We start from the raw sequence: 18324 nt of genomic DNA on the forward strand, positions 1-18324 counted from the left end.
TAGTATGATAATATTTATACCAAAAAAAACTATATTAAAAAAATAAAATAGTAACAAAAAAATACTTATTTATGAAATATAATTTTTAATATTAAAATATGTAATGCATTTATTAGTTGATATAAACCCAAATTTAATAAATGAAACAAGGTTATTAGTGAAATTTGATGCGGTTAATCTCACTCCTATCACTCAACAAACATGAATTATTGCTAATTCACTGGTTATCAAACAAACACAATTTTTCTTAATCCCCTTACTAACAGTCCTCTTATTAATAATCCATTTACTAACAATCCCACCCAACCTACCTCTTAAAACAAACAGGCCCTAAAGACCTAATAAGATGAGCCTCATTTTGAATCTTTCCCACCTCAAGAGATCTTTCGGCCACTACTGCATATATAGACACTGCTTTGTTGGTATCTGGGTTCATCCAAACCCAAATAAGCCTCTCATACCGGCATCTTGCAGTGGAAAATCTATTGCACATTATCCTTAACTGTCTCATTTTTCAATTTATAAAGCAAAAAAAGAAAAAAAAAAAAAAGGTCAAGAATTAGCTGACCTGCACCACCAATGGGGGTAAAGCACTGGCGTGAGTGACACACCGTTGGTGTCCTGGAAGTTATACAGGAGATCATGCCATTGGTGTGTGCAACAAAATTCAAAAGATTGTGCACAATAAACACCAGATCACCATTGACCAATTAAATCAAGGAGATCATGCATGGCACCACCACAGATCACCAAACTTCATGCGATTAGTGTCCCGATACCACACCACACCATGCCAGATCCCCAAATCTCAGTGTTGGTGTTGAAGAAAACCCAGGAAAAGGGTTGGCATCAAATACCAAGTCGGATCACCACCCATAAGGAAATCCAAGAAAGGTTGGCATCAACATCATGGTGGATCACCAGGGCTCCTCTAAACTACTCAGTACAACAAATGAAGTGCATGCAGATAGGTCTATAGCCTTAAGACAAGCAACCACAATTAAACAGACAGAAGTCACACCCGGACCCAGTCCAGGGAAAACCAAGAGAGGTCGGAGTCACAACACAACACCACACCACACCATATCCCCACACCTCACACGATATAATCCAAGATATCATGCACAACATTGCTCCAGTATCCACAAAAGCGTGCACAACACTTAACAGTTAGAAGAGCAAATCAATGCCAGAGGTGTTGCATCTAGATTACTGAGGTATCGGTTGTGATACAAGTTGAGGCCGCCACAAACTAGTGGTCTGATGAAAATGTGATTGGTGACGGTGTTTAGGGTATTAGCCTAGCCTATTGCCACGTGATAGCAAGTCAGGCTGAGAACAAGTTTAAAGTATAGGGTGTCAGGTTGTTGCGTGTATACATTGGAAACAATGGCAGCATACAGCAGATCAGCCAATCAGATTCTTATACATGTAAACAGGTGCAAACTAGATTTTTTTTTTTTTTGGCACTAGGGTGTCCAGGTCAAAGCCCGACTGATCCCCAAGAGTGTACAAGCCCTCAACAAAGAATTTCCCGCAAGTGCACCACGATTAATTCAAGAATTTTTCACCAGTCCGATGACCTCAAGGAATTATTAGCACCTAAAGGTTTCGATCCCTGGACATTGGCCCAGGCCAACCCCTTGGGGATTGCAAACTGAAAGATTTTTCAACCAATACAAGCCATGACATTAGTTGTCATCTGGCCGTTGAGTCCAGGACTTGTGCTGAGCCATGAGACCAAATGTTAAAGGATAAGCATAATGGAAGGACCGTATATATAGCCCATCAAATGGGCTTCCATTGTACTCCCATCTCAGCTGGCCAATTTTTTTTTCTTTTTTTTCTTTTTTCAACGGAGATTTTTACTAACTTATCTTGCTTTAGATGTATAGAAAATTGGACATTACAGCAATCTAAAACAACCACCCAATGTCTCCATTGACCAAAAGTACTGGTTTCAGACCAAAACCCAATGTCATTTTAACTTAAAACTTACAGTTTATAACTCTAAAGATAACAATGTCCCAAACCAATGTTTGATTCCCTCACAATGCTGCAAAACAGTCTGTATGCACCTTCCTGCTCAACACTAGAAAACATACAAGTGTGTAAGAAAAACAGAATTTTAATTTACCCACTAAAATAAAAAATAAGTAATAAGAAACCATGACCGCATTTACCGCGGATCACAAAGCACATAAAATGTGTAAACACATACTTGAAAGCAAAAAACGCAGAAGCTCGTGAAAACATGGAGAAGACATACAATATAGTTCCGCACAGCATAAGAGATTAAAATGTCTCAAGTCTGCTGGAATGAAACAAGCATGCCAATGGTTAAGCCAATGAAGTGCATCACAAGCCCAGACTGTACTCCCAAAAGTTCAACATATTGCTTCTACAAATAAAATCTCTAATAAGATTACACCTAGTCCATAAATACTTTTATCTCAACCTTTAAATGGCAAAGCTGGCAGTCATAAGCATACATAAAGTGATCAGTACTTCATTCTTAAGAGTCCGTTTGGGATGGAAAGGATTTTAGCCAAAAAGCTAAAAAGTTTTCAACTCATACAAACAGTCAAAGATTCTTTGCCATTCTCTCTACATTTTGCACATTTTTCTATAAAAAGCCAAAAGTCATTCCCAAACACTCCAATTTTTCTCACCTCATATTTTAGCCAAAAAGCAGCTAAAAAAGCCGCCTCCCAAACTAACGCTTAATGTCAAATTGACTAGTACTGTATAACATCGAAGAAAAAACATAATTCATTTTGATGGTTACCATTACCTGAAATACATACAGAATGCTCCATTTTATGTAAAAAAAATATATATATATAATAACAATAATCCATAAAACTTGCAACTGGTATTCTTGTAATCAACTTTTTGAATTGTTAACCACCAACCCATCTAAAAGATTGATTGCTAAGAAATGAGACTGCAACACACAAGTCTACTTCAATAACATACTTGTTTCTACAAGGGATTACATACACCATATTTATTTGTCTAGTGAATTTCTACAGATCAATCCATTGTCTCATCACTAAATAGAAAGTTGTCAAATATAGTTTCCAAATTCTATGCTGACTAGCAATGTAGACTGTCAATTGCACATATAGGGAAAATTACAGAAAGAACCCCAGAGTTGGACCCTTACAACAAAACAAACCCTGAGTTTTTAATTTTGTTAATTTAAATCCTAACATTTTGATTTGTTTTGAATCTAAACCATCTATCTATTTTCGTCAAGTAAAATCGACGAAAAAATAATAATATTTTAGCCATTAAACTCAACGGAAAATGGTATTTAAGACATTTTATGTACACCTACATTGAGTTTAATGGAAAAAAGTATCCTTTTTTCTATCAGTTTTACTTAATTAAAATAGGCAAATGGTTTAAATTAAAAACAAATAAAAAAATTAGGCTTCAACTTGACAAAATTATAACTTAGGGTTTATTTCATTATAAGGGTCAAACTCTAGGAGGTTTTTTTTTTTTTTTTTTTTCCCGTGATTTCCCCCACATATCTAATACTTCATAATTGCATACTCTTTGAAAATTGTTATGTTATCAAATAACTTTATAACATTACAAACTTCACATAAATTCCTTTCCTTCTCATCAGATCAAGATACCTTCAAACATGAGTTTTTTTACTCCCCAGCCCATGCACAAAAGCTATCATTTAAATAGATTATGTGAAGCAACAGAGCAACATGAAAATATAAATGAGGACACACCTTGCTCAATTGGCTCTAGGAAGATAGATACGAATGGTCTCTTTCATGGTGGTGACTTTTCTCCGACAAGTAGGACATTTACCCTGTGCAGCTATTGCAGCCTTGATGCATGTCTTACAGAAAATATGGCCACACTTGGTCGACATCTCTTCAACCAATGGGCCCATGCATACGGGACAGTTGAATGTGGGTTCCTTGGGTGGTGGTGGGGATGGTTTCACACACTGAACATTCTCTTTCTGCCATTTGTATATAAGAAACAATCTTAATGGCCATAAATAAAAACAACTGTCCACGTACATGGGTTACAACCCCATAAACAGCTTTCAGTGAATTACTTTATCCATAGAAAATATATAGATATATATAAGCAACACCATGCAAAGTGCAAAAGTAAAAAAAGTACTAGAAAGTTTTCTAGTCATATAACAGTAACACACTCAGTAAACTTCTTAAATCAGATATGGATAAGCTGAAAATAAAAGCACAGTTTATACACAAAGGGACAAGCATCAAGTGTGACTGCCAAATGCCCAAATTGGTCTGATGCAGCATGATTACTAGAGCAAGTAAACCCTGCCAGTCACACTGATATTTTTCCGTAATGGATGTCAGCTATTTATGTAGTTGTCAAACAGGTCCTGTCCATGCATCTTGGAAACGAAGAAATGTTGTGTTTATTGGATATTTATCCACATAGTGAATTAAAATATATTCACATTCTTGATGCTCCATCTGGTAGGACGCAGGAGCAGGAGCAGGAGCAAGGGTGCGAAAACATCCTTTGGGAAAATATCTTCAGACTGGGAGCGCCTTCAAAGAGAGTATTTTAATTTTAAAAAACATCATACATTTAATTAAAGAATTGTTATTTTTTATGACTTAATAGTTTGTAATTAATACTTGATGTTTACAAAGAAAAATGCAAAGTATATAATAAATAATATATGTTTTGCCTTGTTTTAATACAAAGCTCTAGTAGTGCAGCAAGTCCATGTTGTCCAGGCAGCACTTTGCACATTGCAAGGTTCTATGAAAAGAATTAAATGCAGCAGTTATGAAGCACGGACACGGACACGCAACACAATACGGACACGGACACGGAGACACGCAAATTTTCAAAAAATGGGGGACACGACACGCTGGGGACACATTCAATATATATGTCATTAATTTTATTTATTATATGTCATAAAATTATTTTAAAAAAATCATTAAAAGGTAATAAAAAATACAAATAATAAACACACATTATTAAAATTACCAAAACTAATTAACAAAAAAAAATTATATACTTAAATAATATAGGCACAGAGGGAAAAAAGAAAATATAAAATGAAATTAGAAAAAAAAAAATAAGAAGAGAGAGAGAGAGTGACTGACCAGTGACCATATAAAAGAAAAAATAAAATAAAAGTTGAACTCAAAGGAGAAGAGAGACAAAGAACGAGAGAGATGATCGGAGAAGAAGAAGAAGAAGAAGATCGAAGAACGGAGAAGAACGAAGAAAAAAGAGCAGCGAAGGTCATGAAAGAAGAGCAGCGAAGGTGCATGCCAACGAGCGACGACGAGCGACAGGCGACGGGCGACCAGGTCTTCTCTCTTTCTCTTCTGTTCTTCTGTTCTCTCTTTCCCTTCTGTTCCCTTCTGTTCAATTGTTTTTATTTTTTTACAAATCGACCCACAGAAGTTTCATAAATGATGAAATTGACCCCAAACGTGTCCCAAAAGTGTCCGAACATGTCTAGAACGTGCCCGGTTGCAAAAAAAAAAATTTTAAAAATTGGGACACTCTCTGTTGCGTGTCGAACACGTGTCCACCGTGTGTCCGACGTGTGTCTGTGTCCGACACGTGTCCGACACTGGTACAGAGCCCTCGGAGAGGTGTCCGTGCTTCATAGTGCAACAGAGACTACTGTAACTTGCATGCATGGGTGACTAGTAGATATTGAATTTGTCCGTCGATCTGAGGGATGAAAGTTAAGATGTTGTTTGGGTAGAACTTATAATTAACTAAAAAATGCAATGTCCATTTGGTAGGACAGACAAAATTAGAAGGAATGAAAGTCAAAAGCACAAAAAAGCCTACTAATTAAGGGAGACCATCTTCTACTTGTCTCTTTACCATTTACCCTTTAATTTATTAACAAAAGGGTGTTATTTTACAAGGCAAGTGTGTAGGGTTTTCTAGTGTTCTAATCTTTCCTTTCTAATGCAATGTAGGTTTTTCTAGAGTTCTAATCTTTCTACGGAAAACCTTGGCAACAAAAAAACAAATGTACAAGTAATATCAGGTCCATAGCTGATAATTAATCATCTAATCACCTACAACACAAACAATCAAGCATTAAAGCAAAGGTAACAAGCTGAAACAGCTTTAGACCAGCAATAAACCAAACTCTCAAAGTCCTACAAATTTCATAACTCAGCTCCCAAATTTTCAGAACAGTTCACAAGTAATAACCAAAAAAATGAATTAGGGAAAAAAAGCCGTATGACAAGCAAACATTTACATTAAGGTTGGAAAGGTTTAAAAACCCACTGCAAGGGCAATGACATTAAGGTGAAGGGATGTAAATGGTTTTCAAAATAGGGAGGGGAGAGAGAGAGAGAGAGAGAGCGGGGGGGGACGAGAGGGAATAAAGTGAGCAGCTAGCAAGATGATGTGTGGACAAGAATGGTCGAAATCAAATAGATTGGGAGGAGATAAAAAGCAAAGGAGAATCAGAAAAGTAATAACTCACCAAGAGGGAGAGCGCTACGCATTCTCCCAACCCTATTGATCCCTGGACAGCATATAGATGTGCAAGAAACTGCTTAACATGTGTCCACAACAAGACTATAAGAAGAAGTTAAGCAAGAGAAGCGAGAGAGAGAGAGAGAGAAAGAAACGCAAACAGCAGCAGCTCTGCTTTTCTTCAAACATATTTTTTTTTTTTAAAAAAAAAAAAAAAGGAAGAATAAAATAAATCTAGGTTTTTTGTTAGCGGAAATAGGTACAAACCCTCAAGATCAAGACCCTCCTGTCAGACCACTACTGTGAAGCATAAAGTTTTTTAAAGAAGATACAAACCCAACGTGTAACCATTTAAAGAGAAGCACAACACCTAATATAATATCCTTAAGAATCAAATCCCAGGGGCCTACGGATCAACTTTAATTAAATATTTTAAAACAGGAATGGTTCCCCTTTTATTCTAACTTTCATAAGACTTGATATGACAACCACCACATCCCAAGGTAAGTAAGAAATAATCAGAGAGTAGATTACAATTTAAAATAAAAAAAATAAAAAAATATCCTAGAGAAGAAAATGCACATAATTGTACTGGTGAAAATCCTATGCTACACCGCTTTCTGACAAGGCATGAAACCTGCTCCATCCTCACCCTTTTCCTTCTCCCCTTATCTCCCTCCATTCAACCCTCCATCCAACAATGCAAAAGAAACCATCCCTGCTAGCCAATAGGCACACCAAACACATCCCATATCCATAAATATGATGCTATGTAGGAACTACTGCTTGGCATGCCTCAACTCCGAAATTACCAATATTTATGTACATCATCAAAAAGAGGTTACTCAGGCTCAGCCAGTTATTGCAAAAAACAGAAAAAATAAGAAAGAGAAAAAACATAAAACTCCAACAAATTGGTAATCTAAAACCTATGAAGCACGGGTACGGGTACGGGTACGGGTATTGGTACTGGTACGATACTGGTACGTCAATACGGTAAAATCACAAAAAAAAAAAGGTACGGGTACGGCTTGGTACGCTTGTAAAAAAATATTTATTTTTAATTTAGAGTAATACAAAAATTAATTAAATGGTTTAATTTGTTAAGATCCAACCTATAATTAACATTTAATGCCAAAATTAAAGGTATAAATCAAAATTTAAGTGTCAATATATTAAATAACTTACAAACCATAGTTTAATTTTAAAATCATGCCAAGTATAAAACTTTTAAAAAAAAAAAAAAAGTCTAGTGAAAGGAGTTTTATTTCTACAGTAGAAAAAAATATTGTTTCAACTGAGGTATGATACGGCTTGGGTATATACTAGGTATGTCTGGGTACGCCAAAAATTAAGAAGAAAAAATTTGAATATGTGTTTCGTGTACCCGATACGTATGCAGAAGTACCATACGATATACCATACGCCGGTAAGTACCCGGTACTGGTACGTCATGTTCTTCTAAGTACCCATGCTTCATAGTCTAAAATATAAAACAGAGAAGGGAGATACACATCATGTGCAACATAACAAAATCTCAATTATTACTGTAGAGTTGCTACTCTCCTCCTAATTTATTTAATGGTCACAATTTATGATTGCTTGACTTGAAGAGAGATATCTTATTGTGATTGTTTGCCTATATAATAAGCATCAGTAGATAGAAGGTACTCGGCCAGTTGTCACAGAACCCAGCAAAATAAGAAAACAATTAATACAATTTCAACAAGTTGATATACCAGTCTAGGATAGAAACATAAAAGGCAAAATGGACAACATCTAGTGCATAACGAAAGCTCAATTCTTACCATAGAGTTGCTAGTACCCTCCAGGTTAATGTAAAGGTCACAATTTATTATTGTTTGATTTGTATTCACTCTTCTACGCTTGTTGCGAGTGTTGGAAGCAACCCTAGACATCCTTTCTTCTGCAATGCTAACCCCATATCAGTACTAAAAATGAGGAAAACAAGAAACACAAGCCAACTATGCCAATAATTTCGAATACAACATAGAGTCAGCTAATTAAATCAATGGCAAAATGAGCAACAACCCACTTTACTGCAAACACTATACTGCAATTATCAGAAGGCTAATGACTTCTTATGAAATATACAAGCAAACGAGTATCTAGATTTTTTGGGAACTTTCTCAAATAAGAGAGATGAAAAGCAAGGCGAAGCAAATAAAGAAAGGACATTCTGTTAACCTGTATCTTCTGTTGTTGGATCTGGATCAAATCGCCGAACAGGTGGAGACATGGATGCAACCCAGATCTAGGGTTTTTGTGAACTTTCTCGAATAAGAGAGATGAAAAATCTCGACGAGCACAAGGCTATTGAAATGTATATTTTATAGCTCTACAAATGGTCCCTACTTTTTTACAATATTCATAAAAGGCCCAAAACATTGCCTCTTTAGATGGTCCCTACTTTTTTACAATATTCATAGAAGGCCCAAAACATTGCCTCTTCACTATTTCCATTCACATCATATATATAATATTAAAAGTAGTGTTTACCATGATTTTTTTTTTCTTCTCTCCTATGTGGCATCTACTTGGCAATCTATATAGTCTTATATTTTTGTATATAACAATAATAAAAAAATAAAAAAACAATTGCCGGCCCTAAGCAAAGGCGAGGAAGGCAACCACCTTGGGTCCCAAACACCGAAGAGCGAATTGAAGCAGTAAATTATTTGAAAGCAATGGATGATTATTTCCCAAATGCATGGATAACTATAGCATTTACAGTTGTCTTGGGACAAAAAAGTTTCTCAAATTGAAAGTGATTAAATCTTACTTTGGTCAACAACAGTGACACAAAAAAGATAACGTATTAACCATATTATCCACTAAAAATTATTAGTAGACAAGTCATATTATACAAGCTTAATTAGAAATTTTACATCTAAAAATGCAAGAGGAGTAATATTTGGTTGCTACAGTTGATTCTTTTTTATTTGGTATTTTAACTTCAGATATAGTAAAATATTTTTTTTTCTTGTAAAGTGGATATTATTAAACTATAAAGTAACAAAATCATAATTTATCTTTAGGAATTTTGTAATAAGGCATGATCTATGTAACTAAATTTTATTATATAAGTTTAGTGATTATATAATAGAGTTGAATGGAGAAGAATGATTCATGTAGTCGATCCATTTGATGGGCCATAAGGCTTGGTTTGATTAGTGATTAGTGATTATATACACAAACAGACTTTTTAGGGGTACTAGCAAATATAAAATAAAATAATTATAAGTACTTAAATCATTTTATACATAACTATTTTTATTTTTTATTTTTAATAATTATGCCTAAATGGCCCCATTTTTAAAGCTTACCTAGGGCCCTCAAGAACTCAAGGCCCACACGAGATACCACATCATAAGGGGATCAAAGTTGGCCCACCTTATTGACTTATTATCAAATTAAGTTCTTTATTTAAATAAATTTCTAATATAATATATAACCAATAACAAAGAATCCTACATCAATCACGGGTTGTTTGGCAACTTACTAGAATAGCATACCCTTAGTCTAGCAATTTTCTTCACAATCCAACCATCAATCAAATTAAAATCATTTATTTTATTTTGAACATTTTATATTTTGATTTTTTAATAGTTCCCATACCACGGATATGTTCTTTATATATTTAATTTGTATTTAAACATTAATTTGTCAACTAATAAATTACATGAGTTCATAAATATTAATTTTTGGGAAAATTATCAAAAAAATCCAAAGTTTAATGCTTGTAACAAATTAAACCCTGTGTTTTGAATTCTTCAATTTAAACCCTAATGTTTCCAATTGATCTCAATTTGGACTATCGTAAATTTCAATTTGACACACCTAAAAAAATAAATTTACAACATGTGGCAACATTTCATTCGCTCATTCAATTTTATGTTAATCTTAACTTTATTTTAATCACTCTTAATTACAACTACCTTAATAACTAATCCTAGACCTCATTACACTTGATTTGTCCGTCTCTCCCCTTCATTTTACCCATTTCAGTATGCTTTGTCTTCACCAAATTCCTCTTTCATTTCCCTTCACCGACAGCCACCCGCTACCTTCTCCACCGCCATCCCCCTTGCCACTGCAGAACCACTCCTCCCCCTTCTCCCTTCCACCACCTCCTCTCCTTTCCCCTTCCCTCACAGCATTGCCTCTTCTCCCTTTCTCTTGTCAACAATGTCACGCCACACCACTTCTGCAAGTACTGTCGGAGGTATTGGAAGACCAAAGTCGGGGCTCTTCGAAACATCCCCGTTGGCAGTGGAAGTCGCAAGAACACAAAGTGCAATTTGAACGCTAACTGCTATTCATTGTCATCTTCATCCTCATCGCTATTGTCTTCCACCACCATCCAATTCGCCACACAAAATCAAAACACTTCGCCATGTACAATTCTCTGTGGCAGCATTCCATAAGGAGCATCAGATGTTGGACATTAACCGGAGTTTCAACTCGCTTCTAGCGTCAAGTGGGCAGTTTGGTAATTTGATCAAGAGTTTGAATTCGGAGAGATTTAGGGCAGCATGGATCGACGATTCAATTGAGAGATTTTGGGCAGCATGGATCGACGATTCAATTGAGAAATTTAGAAGAACTTAAGTTCGAATTTGGAGGCGAATGTGATGCGAAACCCACATGTGGAGTTGCAGAGTAGTTTTCAAAGAGCTTTTTGGGTGTTCAAGGTGGTGGTGATTCGAGTTGTTTGGGTGGTAGTGGCAATAGGTGGCCTGATTTTCCATTTACAAACCAAGTCCGACCTTTTAGTAACTAAATTCTCAAGTTTTAGAGAGAGATACAGAGAGATCATTTGGTTTAATTTTCTTCCCAAATCCCAAAAAGTAATAGTGATGATTAGAAGAACTCTAATTTTTTTAAATCTAATTACTTCATAAACATATATATATATATATAGGCAGTGAAGAGAGAGGTGCACATCAACATTACAAGGGCCCACATCATTTGGGTCACAATGATCGGCACCCAAACCAACCACTTGGACATAATGACTAGATTGAGTCGATTGTGAGTGGAAGCTGAGATACTACAAGTTCTCTATAAACCCATCATATATATACACACTATTCATATATATATATATATATATATGTGATCTTATTCACAATTTGTATTTATGATGAATATAATTAGAAGTTTGTTAGTCTTTGGATTATTATTGAGGAAAGATCAATATGAAAAATTAATTAAAAAGTGTAGATATGTATGTGCTTATGTATATAATATAAATGTATGGTGAGTAAATTCATGAATTTACCTCTCTCCATTTGTGTTAAATGAAAATTGATAGATAGTTCAAATTGAGATTAACTTGAAACATTAGGGTTTATATTGAAGAAACTCAAAACGTAGGGTTTGATTTGTTACAAGTGTTAGAATTATGGCGTGTATAAAAATTATAGTAATTACACACCTTATTACACTTGGCCCCCACTAAGTTTCTAAAATTTTTATTCACATGACATATTTAAGTACACGTAGTTATTCTCAATGAATATTTCATTTTTTTTTTTAAATATTTAATTATTTCTCTTTCCCTCTTTCCTTTATCCCACTGGTAGACAGCTCTTTCATTATTTCAACCGGTGGACAACTCTTTTCTTCTTTTCACTCAGATTTGTCTTTCATTTTTTTGTTTTCCCTCTTTACTCTTTCTTTCTTTCATTTATAGGAATGCTATGGTGCAGACCTCCTTAACATGAGAAATTATGGCCTTGTTTGGTTTGTCTCTTGAGAGACAATTTTTGAGAAAAAATTTCAAAAAATTGTTTGGTAGAAAATTTTTGAAAAAAAAATTCAAAATCACTTTTCTCTCTACTACACATCAATCAATCATTTTTTCTCTCTCCTCTCTCTTTCTCTCACATCATACACGCCAATCAATCATTTTTTCTCTCACAATCATCTATCCAACTATAAAAAAAAATTAAATCATCCCAAACTCCGAAACTCCAAAACTATTTTCAAAACATACAACCAAACAAATTTTCAAATTTTGTGAACTCTTTGTAGAAAATTATTTTCCAAAATTGCTTCACAAATACAAACCAAACACAACCTATGAGTTTTTGTGGTGTTAGTTATGGATTATTGTATAATGTTATTAAAGGTGCACCATAAAAGAAATTTAGTTACAAACAATTATGGTTATGTTATTAACATTAAAACGTCAGGAACTACTATGGCAAAAAAAAGTTATGAATTTGATTTTGTTATGAATCATTGTGCTATAATTTTGGAAGGGTCATACAGTGTCAATATCTACCGTTTAGGGGTGTGTACCATAATATTTTCCCTTCACTCAATTATTTTCATATTTCACTAAGAGAAATGCTAGAGACCCACAATTTAGACTCCTAAATTCATCCGCAACGATGTGATAAGGTAGTGGGGTCCTGTATAATTGAGTGTATGACAAATTAAAAGTTGACACCTATCATGCCACATCATTTGTGGGTCAAATTGGGGGAGTTCTTTTAGAAGTCTCAATCATTTTCCTTTCACTTATTACTATAAGACAACTTCAAAAATTTGTGTACACTGCATGATCTATAGTTTATTACCATTCATGTAATTAGGTGAATTTCAAATTTGTATTTTTCTAATGGTGAATCATTTAAGTTCAAGTTCTTAGAACTTATTTAACGTGTTCTTATTTATTAGCTTACATTTACTAGTGATTTATTTTAATATATATTTAAGTTGTTCAAACCTATTTTCACCCAATCATTTGGATTTGCCCAATGCCTTAGCTTTTGGCCCCCCAATAGTAGATTCCTAGCTCTGCCCCTACATACATATTTATTTAAGTTACGTTTTCTATAAACACAACGTCCAATATTTTTCTTTCGAGTTATACATAGATTGCAACATATTTCGTATTCAACTTTTTTAAATGATTTTTCATATGAGTTTCACTTTTTGAATATATTTAATTGCAAAATAGATAAATAAAATAAAATAAATAATTACAATTACTCTTATTTTAATTTACTAATTCCCTAACTAATTTAACCATTATCTCTACTATCAAAGTGATTGTCCACTATAAAATTTTATAATTTAACACATTTATTTAAGTAAGAAATTCATAGCACCATAGGGATAAAATTATTCTCATGGATTGCATGCCACAACATATTTCTAAAAAATAATTGTATATGTATGTACAAATAGACATACATATAAATAATTTAACTAAAATTATCACATATATTTATTTATGTTATACTTTATAGCACAAAATACTAAAATTATTAACCCGCATTGTATAAATTGCAATATACATTTTAAAATGATGTATATCTATGTACATATAAATATACACATAAATAACTTAACTAAAATTTATAAAAATTATTTTTTAAAAAATATTTTATCATGTTCATCACATAGATCGACTGTTAGTATTTCTTTGAGAATTAGTCCATCTAAGTTTAATATAATTTCAGAAAATCCATTAAAAATGTTGGACACTGGATTCTACCCCCACGTCTTGAGTTGAGGAGACAAGATGGGTCCACACACCACCCTGCACCTCACGCTCATATTCAAGTCCATGTAACACAATTTATACCATCAACAAGCCCTATCTCATAATCAATTATGCCCAACTCCCCCCAAAAGGACACCAAGATGGTAATCTATACACCGCAAAGACATGGCTGTGTTGGAATCCGAACAGGTCTAGAAAATCCTCACACTAAATAATCATTAATCATTAACCTCATGAAACCATCTTACTTTTTTCAAAACAAAAATAAATACGAGCAATAATGGGCTCTCAGAATGGAATGCTCTGTCAAGATGGTCAAGATGGTCTAAGTTGGCAACATGTTGTCCATTAATTGAAGTTTCATATCCATGTAGGTTGTATAACGAGGAGAATAAATGTAAGGTGTATATTGCCTTCTTTCAAGATAAAACAAAAGTTCGCTAATCATTTTACCTTTCCTTTGAACTCTGTGTGTGTGTGTTTGGTTGCAAGTATTCATCAAGCAAAAGCCTCTATATTTAAAAAGGTCATCTACCCAAGAAATAAAAGACACGGGCATCTAACTTTTTAAAACTGACATAATATTTCAAGTTTTTAATATCAATTTAACATCCAAATCCACATAGCTTCATCCAAACAGTACGAGCCCATCTAAAATGTACAACTGAAACATATTCACTTTGAGCTGAAGACACCATGAATAAGAATGCCACCAGAGAATAATGGGGAAACAGGATCAGATAGGCTATACATAGCATAACATCATGTGTGTATGTGTGTGTGTGTGTGTGTGTGTGTGTGTGAGAGAGAGAGAGAGAGAGAGAGAGAGAGTTAAACAGAAACCAAAGCACAAACACACAAACATACACATTACTATAAACAGGGAAAGTAAACAAAGACAAATCACCTGAATCAACGTCAACTACAATGGTGCTTCCACGATTTCTTCTGGAATTGTTTTTAGCCTGACAAGAGATTGAGAAGATACAACTAATGGACAGTTAATAGAAATATGAGTGAACCCTTACAGTTATAGTCTCCTGATACAAAAAGAACTTAGAAAATAAAAGAAGCATACTTCTGCAAAGGCCCTGGAGGTGGATATAACAACATCATCATCCAAGTCATCGACATCAATTGGTGCAGGTGGTACCGGTCCTCCTTGTTGGCCAGGCTCCATATCCTGAGAGTTGGCATGAGCTGAAGTGCCCTCCTGATCTCGATTCTCAATAGGTGGCACATTGAGGTCTACATCTAGTACCATCTTCCTCCTCCTTGTGTTCCTCACATACCCTCTTAGAGCAGGTGCCCTTAATCCCCTGGTGCTCATTCTGTAGTTATGAGTTTCCAATTTGGGATACACACACTCAGACAAGCCTGATCATGCAAAAGGGAACTCTCTCATAAGCCATACATACAATATCCATTCTTAGCTTTATAAAATCAAATTTCAACTTAAATTCATCTAGTTTCAAACCAAAGCTAGATAGAATAATCACAAGGAATTATATCTAAACATAAATTAGTCTTAAGCACATTTGTTCATGTTAAGTTTTTCTTTTCAAACCCTAACTGCACGAAATAACAATAATTGGACCATCAAAAAAATAATCGCGTTTTATCAAAGAGAAATTTTTTTATCACAGAACTTTCTACTTTTAGCACAAGTCTATTAAAGGAAACAAAATAAATAAATAAATGTACAAATTAGGCAAAGATATATATATATATGTGTGTGTGTGTATATAATAAAAACAACGCCCAATTAATACACATTAAGGGGAGACCATTGGTTCAATGGTTAAGACTTGGCCTAATAACTTTGTGGTTATAGGTTCAAGTCTTAAGACCATTACTTTGTGTATTACACCAAAGGTTAGGTGTGTACTCAATCTTCCCCATCCCAAACACACACGTGTATATATAATCTTACCTTAAAATTTTCTAGCTCTCAGCACGGATTTCTATCAAAATAACGGTCAGACTAATAGTCACCCTCACCTCATGGTATGAAAAGTAATGGGCAATGAGCAAGGAATTCATTATTGTAGGGTAATCATTAGCAAACTCCGAAAAATCAACATACGTAATTTATTTGGATGTTTTCAATGTCTTTTTCACAGACCTCATGAAACCTAGAAACATGATTCATTACGTGTATTAAATTTTATAATAGGCTCTAGGTCAATATTAATAAGATTTACCTTCTATTGTTGATTTTCTTCAACATTTTCACGTCAAACATTGCAACGAAAATAGTAAAATTTTAATACAATAAACTACACCTAACTAACTGAAATCAATAGTGCAAACTTCTATTTAAGAAAAAATGGTTATGTTTAAGACTTCTTGTGCGAGTTTGGGATGAGACTTTAATCATTTATCAGAATCAGAATACATAAAATTGCAAATATAAATTTTAAAAAAAAAAAAATTCCTAGTTTTCATTGGGTGAATGGATTGAATAGCAAAAGGATGCTAATGAATAGCAAAAGATGGCCATAATGAATAGCAAAGGATGCTAATGCCAACATTGAAAATTTTTAATGGTATATCAACCAATCTCTAAAACATAACACTAACTGAATTCTTTAAACATTGTTTTATACCCAACTACAACAAACAATGGGGTATCACACCCTACCAGTAAAAAAAAAAAAATGTAAAACAAATCCCCTATTTTTGATCCTGCAGTCATAAGAACAATCAAAGTGTAGCATCAAAAAAGGATATTTATATAATTACTTTTACATCAATTCATATTGACAACTATCTTTGCCGAACAGCAACATCAAAATTATAAATAATGATATTCTAGCATTCAAAAATCACTATTAGTGAAGTTCAATAACAATCATCAACCTAACATACTTCCGCAAAAAAAAAAAAAATCATCAACCCTAACACAAGTGTAAACCGATATCAACTTCATAAAACAATAGATTGCAACATAGAACCTCAATTCTTTTTGAACTTTTAAACCGTAGTCTTACATGATAATAACATGAATTTTCCACGTGATCACAATTTAATTTTTAACATAAAAATTTCAGCTTTACTACAAATTTCGCAATTTTGAGCTTTAAGTTTTAAATAGTAACCTTAGGTTTAAATTTTACAACCATGTGATTAAGATTTTTTTATTTTTTTTTAAAAAAAAGCACAAATGTTAGATGAAAAAAAAATAAAAATCGATTTTTACCCTTAACCGATCTGTCATGAATTTGAAGACCAATTTAACTAAATTTTAGAATTTCTACTAAGTCAAATTCTACTAAATTCGATTTTTACTGAGTCAAATTCTACTAAATTTTCAAAAAATGATCAATTTAACAATAAAACTCAATCTTCTACTTAAAATATTTAGAATTTCGAATGCAATTCAAAGAAGGAAAAAAAAATAGATAATTTAACACAAAAAGTAAAAAGCAGATCGTGAGTGTGTATCTGATTCATGAAGGGGGGCAAAAGGTTGTACAGAGTATATTCAACAAGCAAAACAGCGGCAGAGATGAAATTAAACCCTAACCGATCAAATAGAGCTACAAACTTCAAAACAACAGGGCGAGATTGCGTCGAAAATCGTACCGGATTTTCAATGTTTTTCAATCAAAACAACGTGATTCCGAAACAAAGAGTAGAGAGATATGAGAGAAATACAAAAGCTTGTGTGTGTGTGTGTGTGTTTTTTCTCTCTCTAGGGCTTGTAAAGCTGAAGAAGGTTTGAGGGAAAAAAATGGAGAGAGAGAGAGAGAGAGCAGAATTGAAGATGTTGAGTTTTATTTTTTTTTTTTTTGTTGCAAATGTGAGAGGGACGAGGGGTCAGTGAGGTGCAAAACTCGGCCACGTCTTTGAAGTCGGTAGGGGGATATACGTACACGTACCACGATCCACCCTTGATGCACTGTGCGTGCTTTTACACCAACAATCTTGAGCGCGTGTTTGGCTTTTCAAAAACGGAGACACGCCAAATCTTTAATATTTTTTTTTTTTTTTTTTGATAAATTATAAAGAAAATTTCATTTTTGCCTTTATATCTTGGCATGGTTTTCAAGTCTTGTTTGGCATATATTAAAAAAGTCAAAAAATTAAAAAAATACTATCTTATTTAAATCATATCACTTCTGTACCACATAATTTTAAACCCAACTCATATTTCATAAAAAATCAAAAAGTACACATATTTAAAACATCTCAATCAACTCCTAATTATATTTTTAGACTTTTAATATTTTCAATTTTACTCTCATACTATGTAAATTCCTATCAATTTTACTCTTACCGTCTAT

At 33.8% G+C, this 18324-nt stretch overlaps 1 protein-coding gene across 33 annotated transcripts; it reads right to left on the reverse strand.

Moving 5' to 3' along the window:
* Positions 1–1917: 1917 nt before the first annotated feature.
* Positions 1918–17967, reverse strand: LOC114281642 (uncharacterized). 33 transcript variants are annotated; one of them, XR_014364238.1, is made up of 8 exons: positions 17624–17882; positions 15114–15412; positions 14943–15000; positions 8301–8419; positions 6500–6541; positions 3756–3994; positions 2222–2311; positions 1918–2092 (listed from the first exon to the last, which is right to left on the reverse strand). XR_014364238.1 is itself a non-coding variant. In XM_028224190.2 (8 exons), exons 2-6 carry the CDS (start codon positions 15363–15365, stop codon positions 3761–3763), a joined length of 732 nt encoding a protein of 243 aa, XP_028079991.1. In that variant the 5' UTR covers positions 15366–15412; positions 17624–17882; the 3' UTR covers positions 1918–2092; positions 2270–2311; positions 3756–3760. The 33 variants fall into 33 exon arrangements, 17 of the variants coding, with proteins under 17 accessions (XP_028079991.1, XP_082776327.1, XP_082776322.1 ...); XR_014364239.1 differs by having other exon boundaries at positions 2222–2314; XR_003635970.2 differs by having other exon boundaries at positions 6500–6568.
* Between the last annotated feature and the right edge of the window lie 357 nt (positions 17968–18324).

This window comes from Camellia sinensis, chromosome 3 (assembly GCF_055761805.1).
Source record: "Camellia sinensis isolate YWXY chromosome 3, ASM5576180v1, whole genome shotgun sequence".
Classification (NCBI taxonomy): Eukaryota; Viridiplantae; Streptophyta; class Magnoliopsida; order Ericales; family Theaceae; genus Camellia; species Camellia sinensis.

Bases quoted from the DNA above. Each gene is read 5' to 3' on its own strand.
- LOC114281642 (XM_028224191.2), bottom strand. From the start codon at position 15,365: ATGAGCACCAGGGGATTAAGGGCACCTGCTCTAAGAGGGTATGTGAGG. The intron at 15,001-15,113 runs GTATGCTTCTTT...ATCTCTTGTCAG, and splicing joins CCTCCAGGGCCTTTGCAGAA to GCTAAAAACAATTCCAGAAG. The intron at 6,569-8,300 runs GTAAGAATTGAG...CATGTTAAGCAG, and splicing joins AGGGTACTAGCAACTCTATG to TTTCTTGCACATCTATATGC.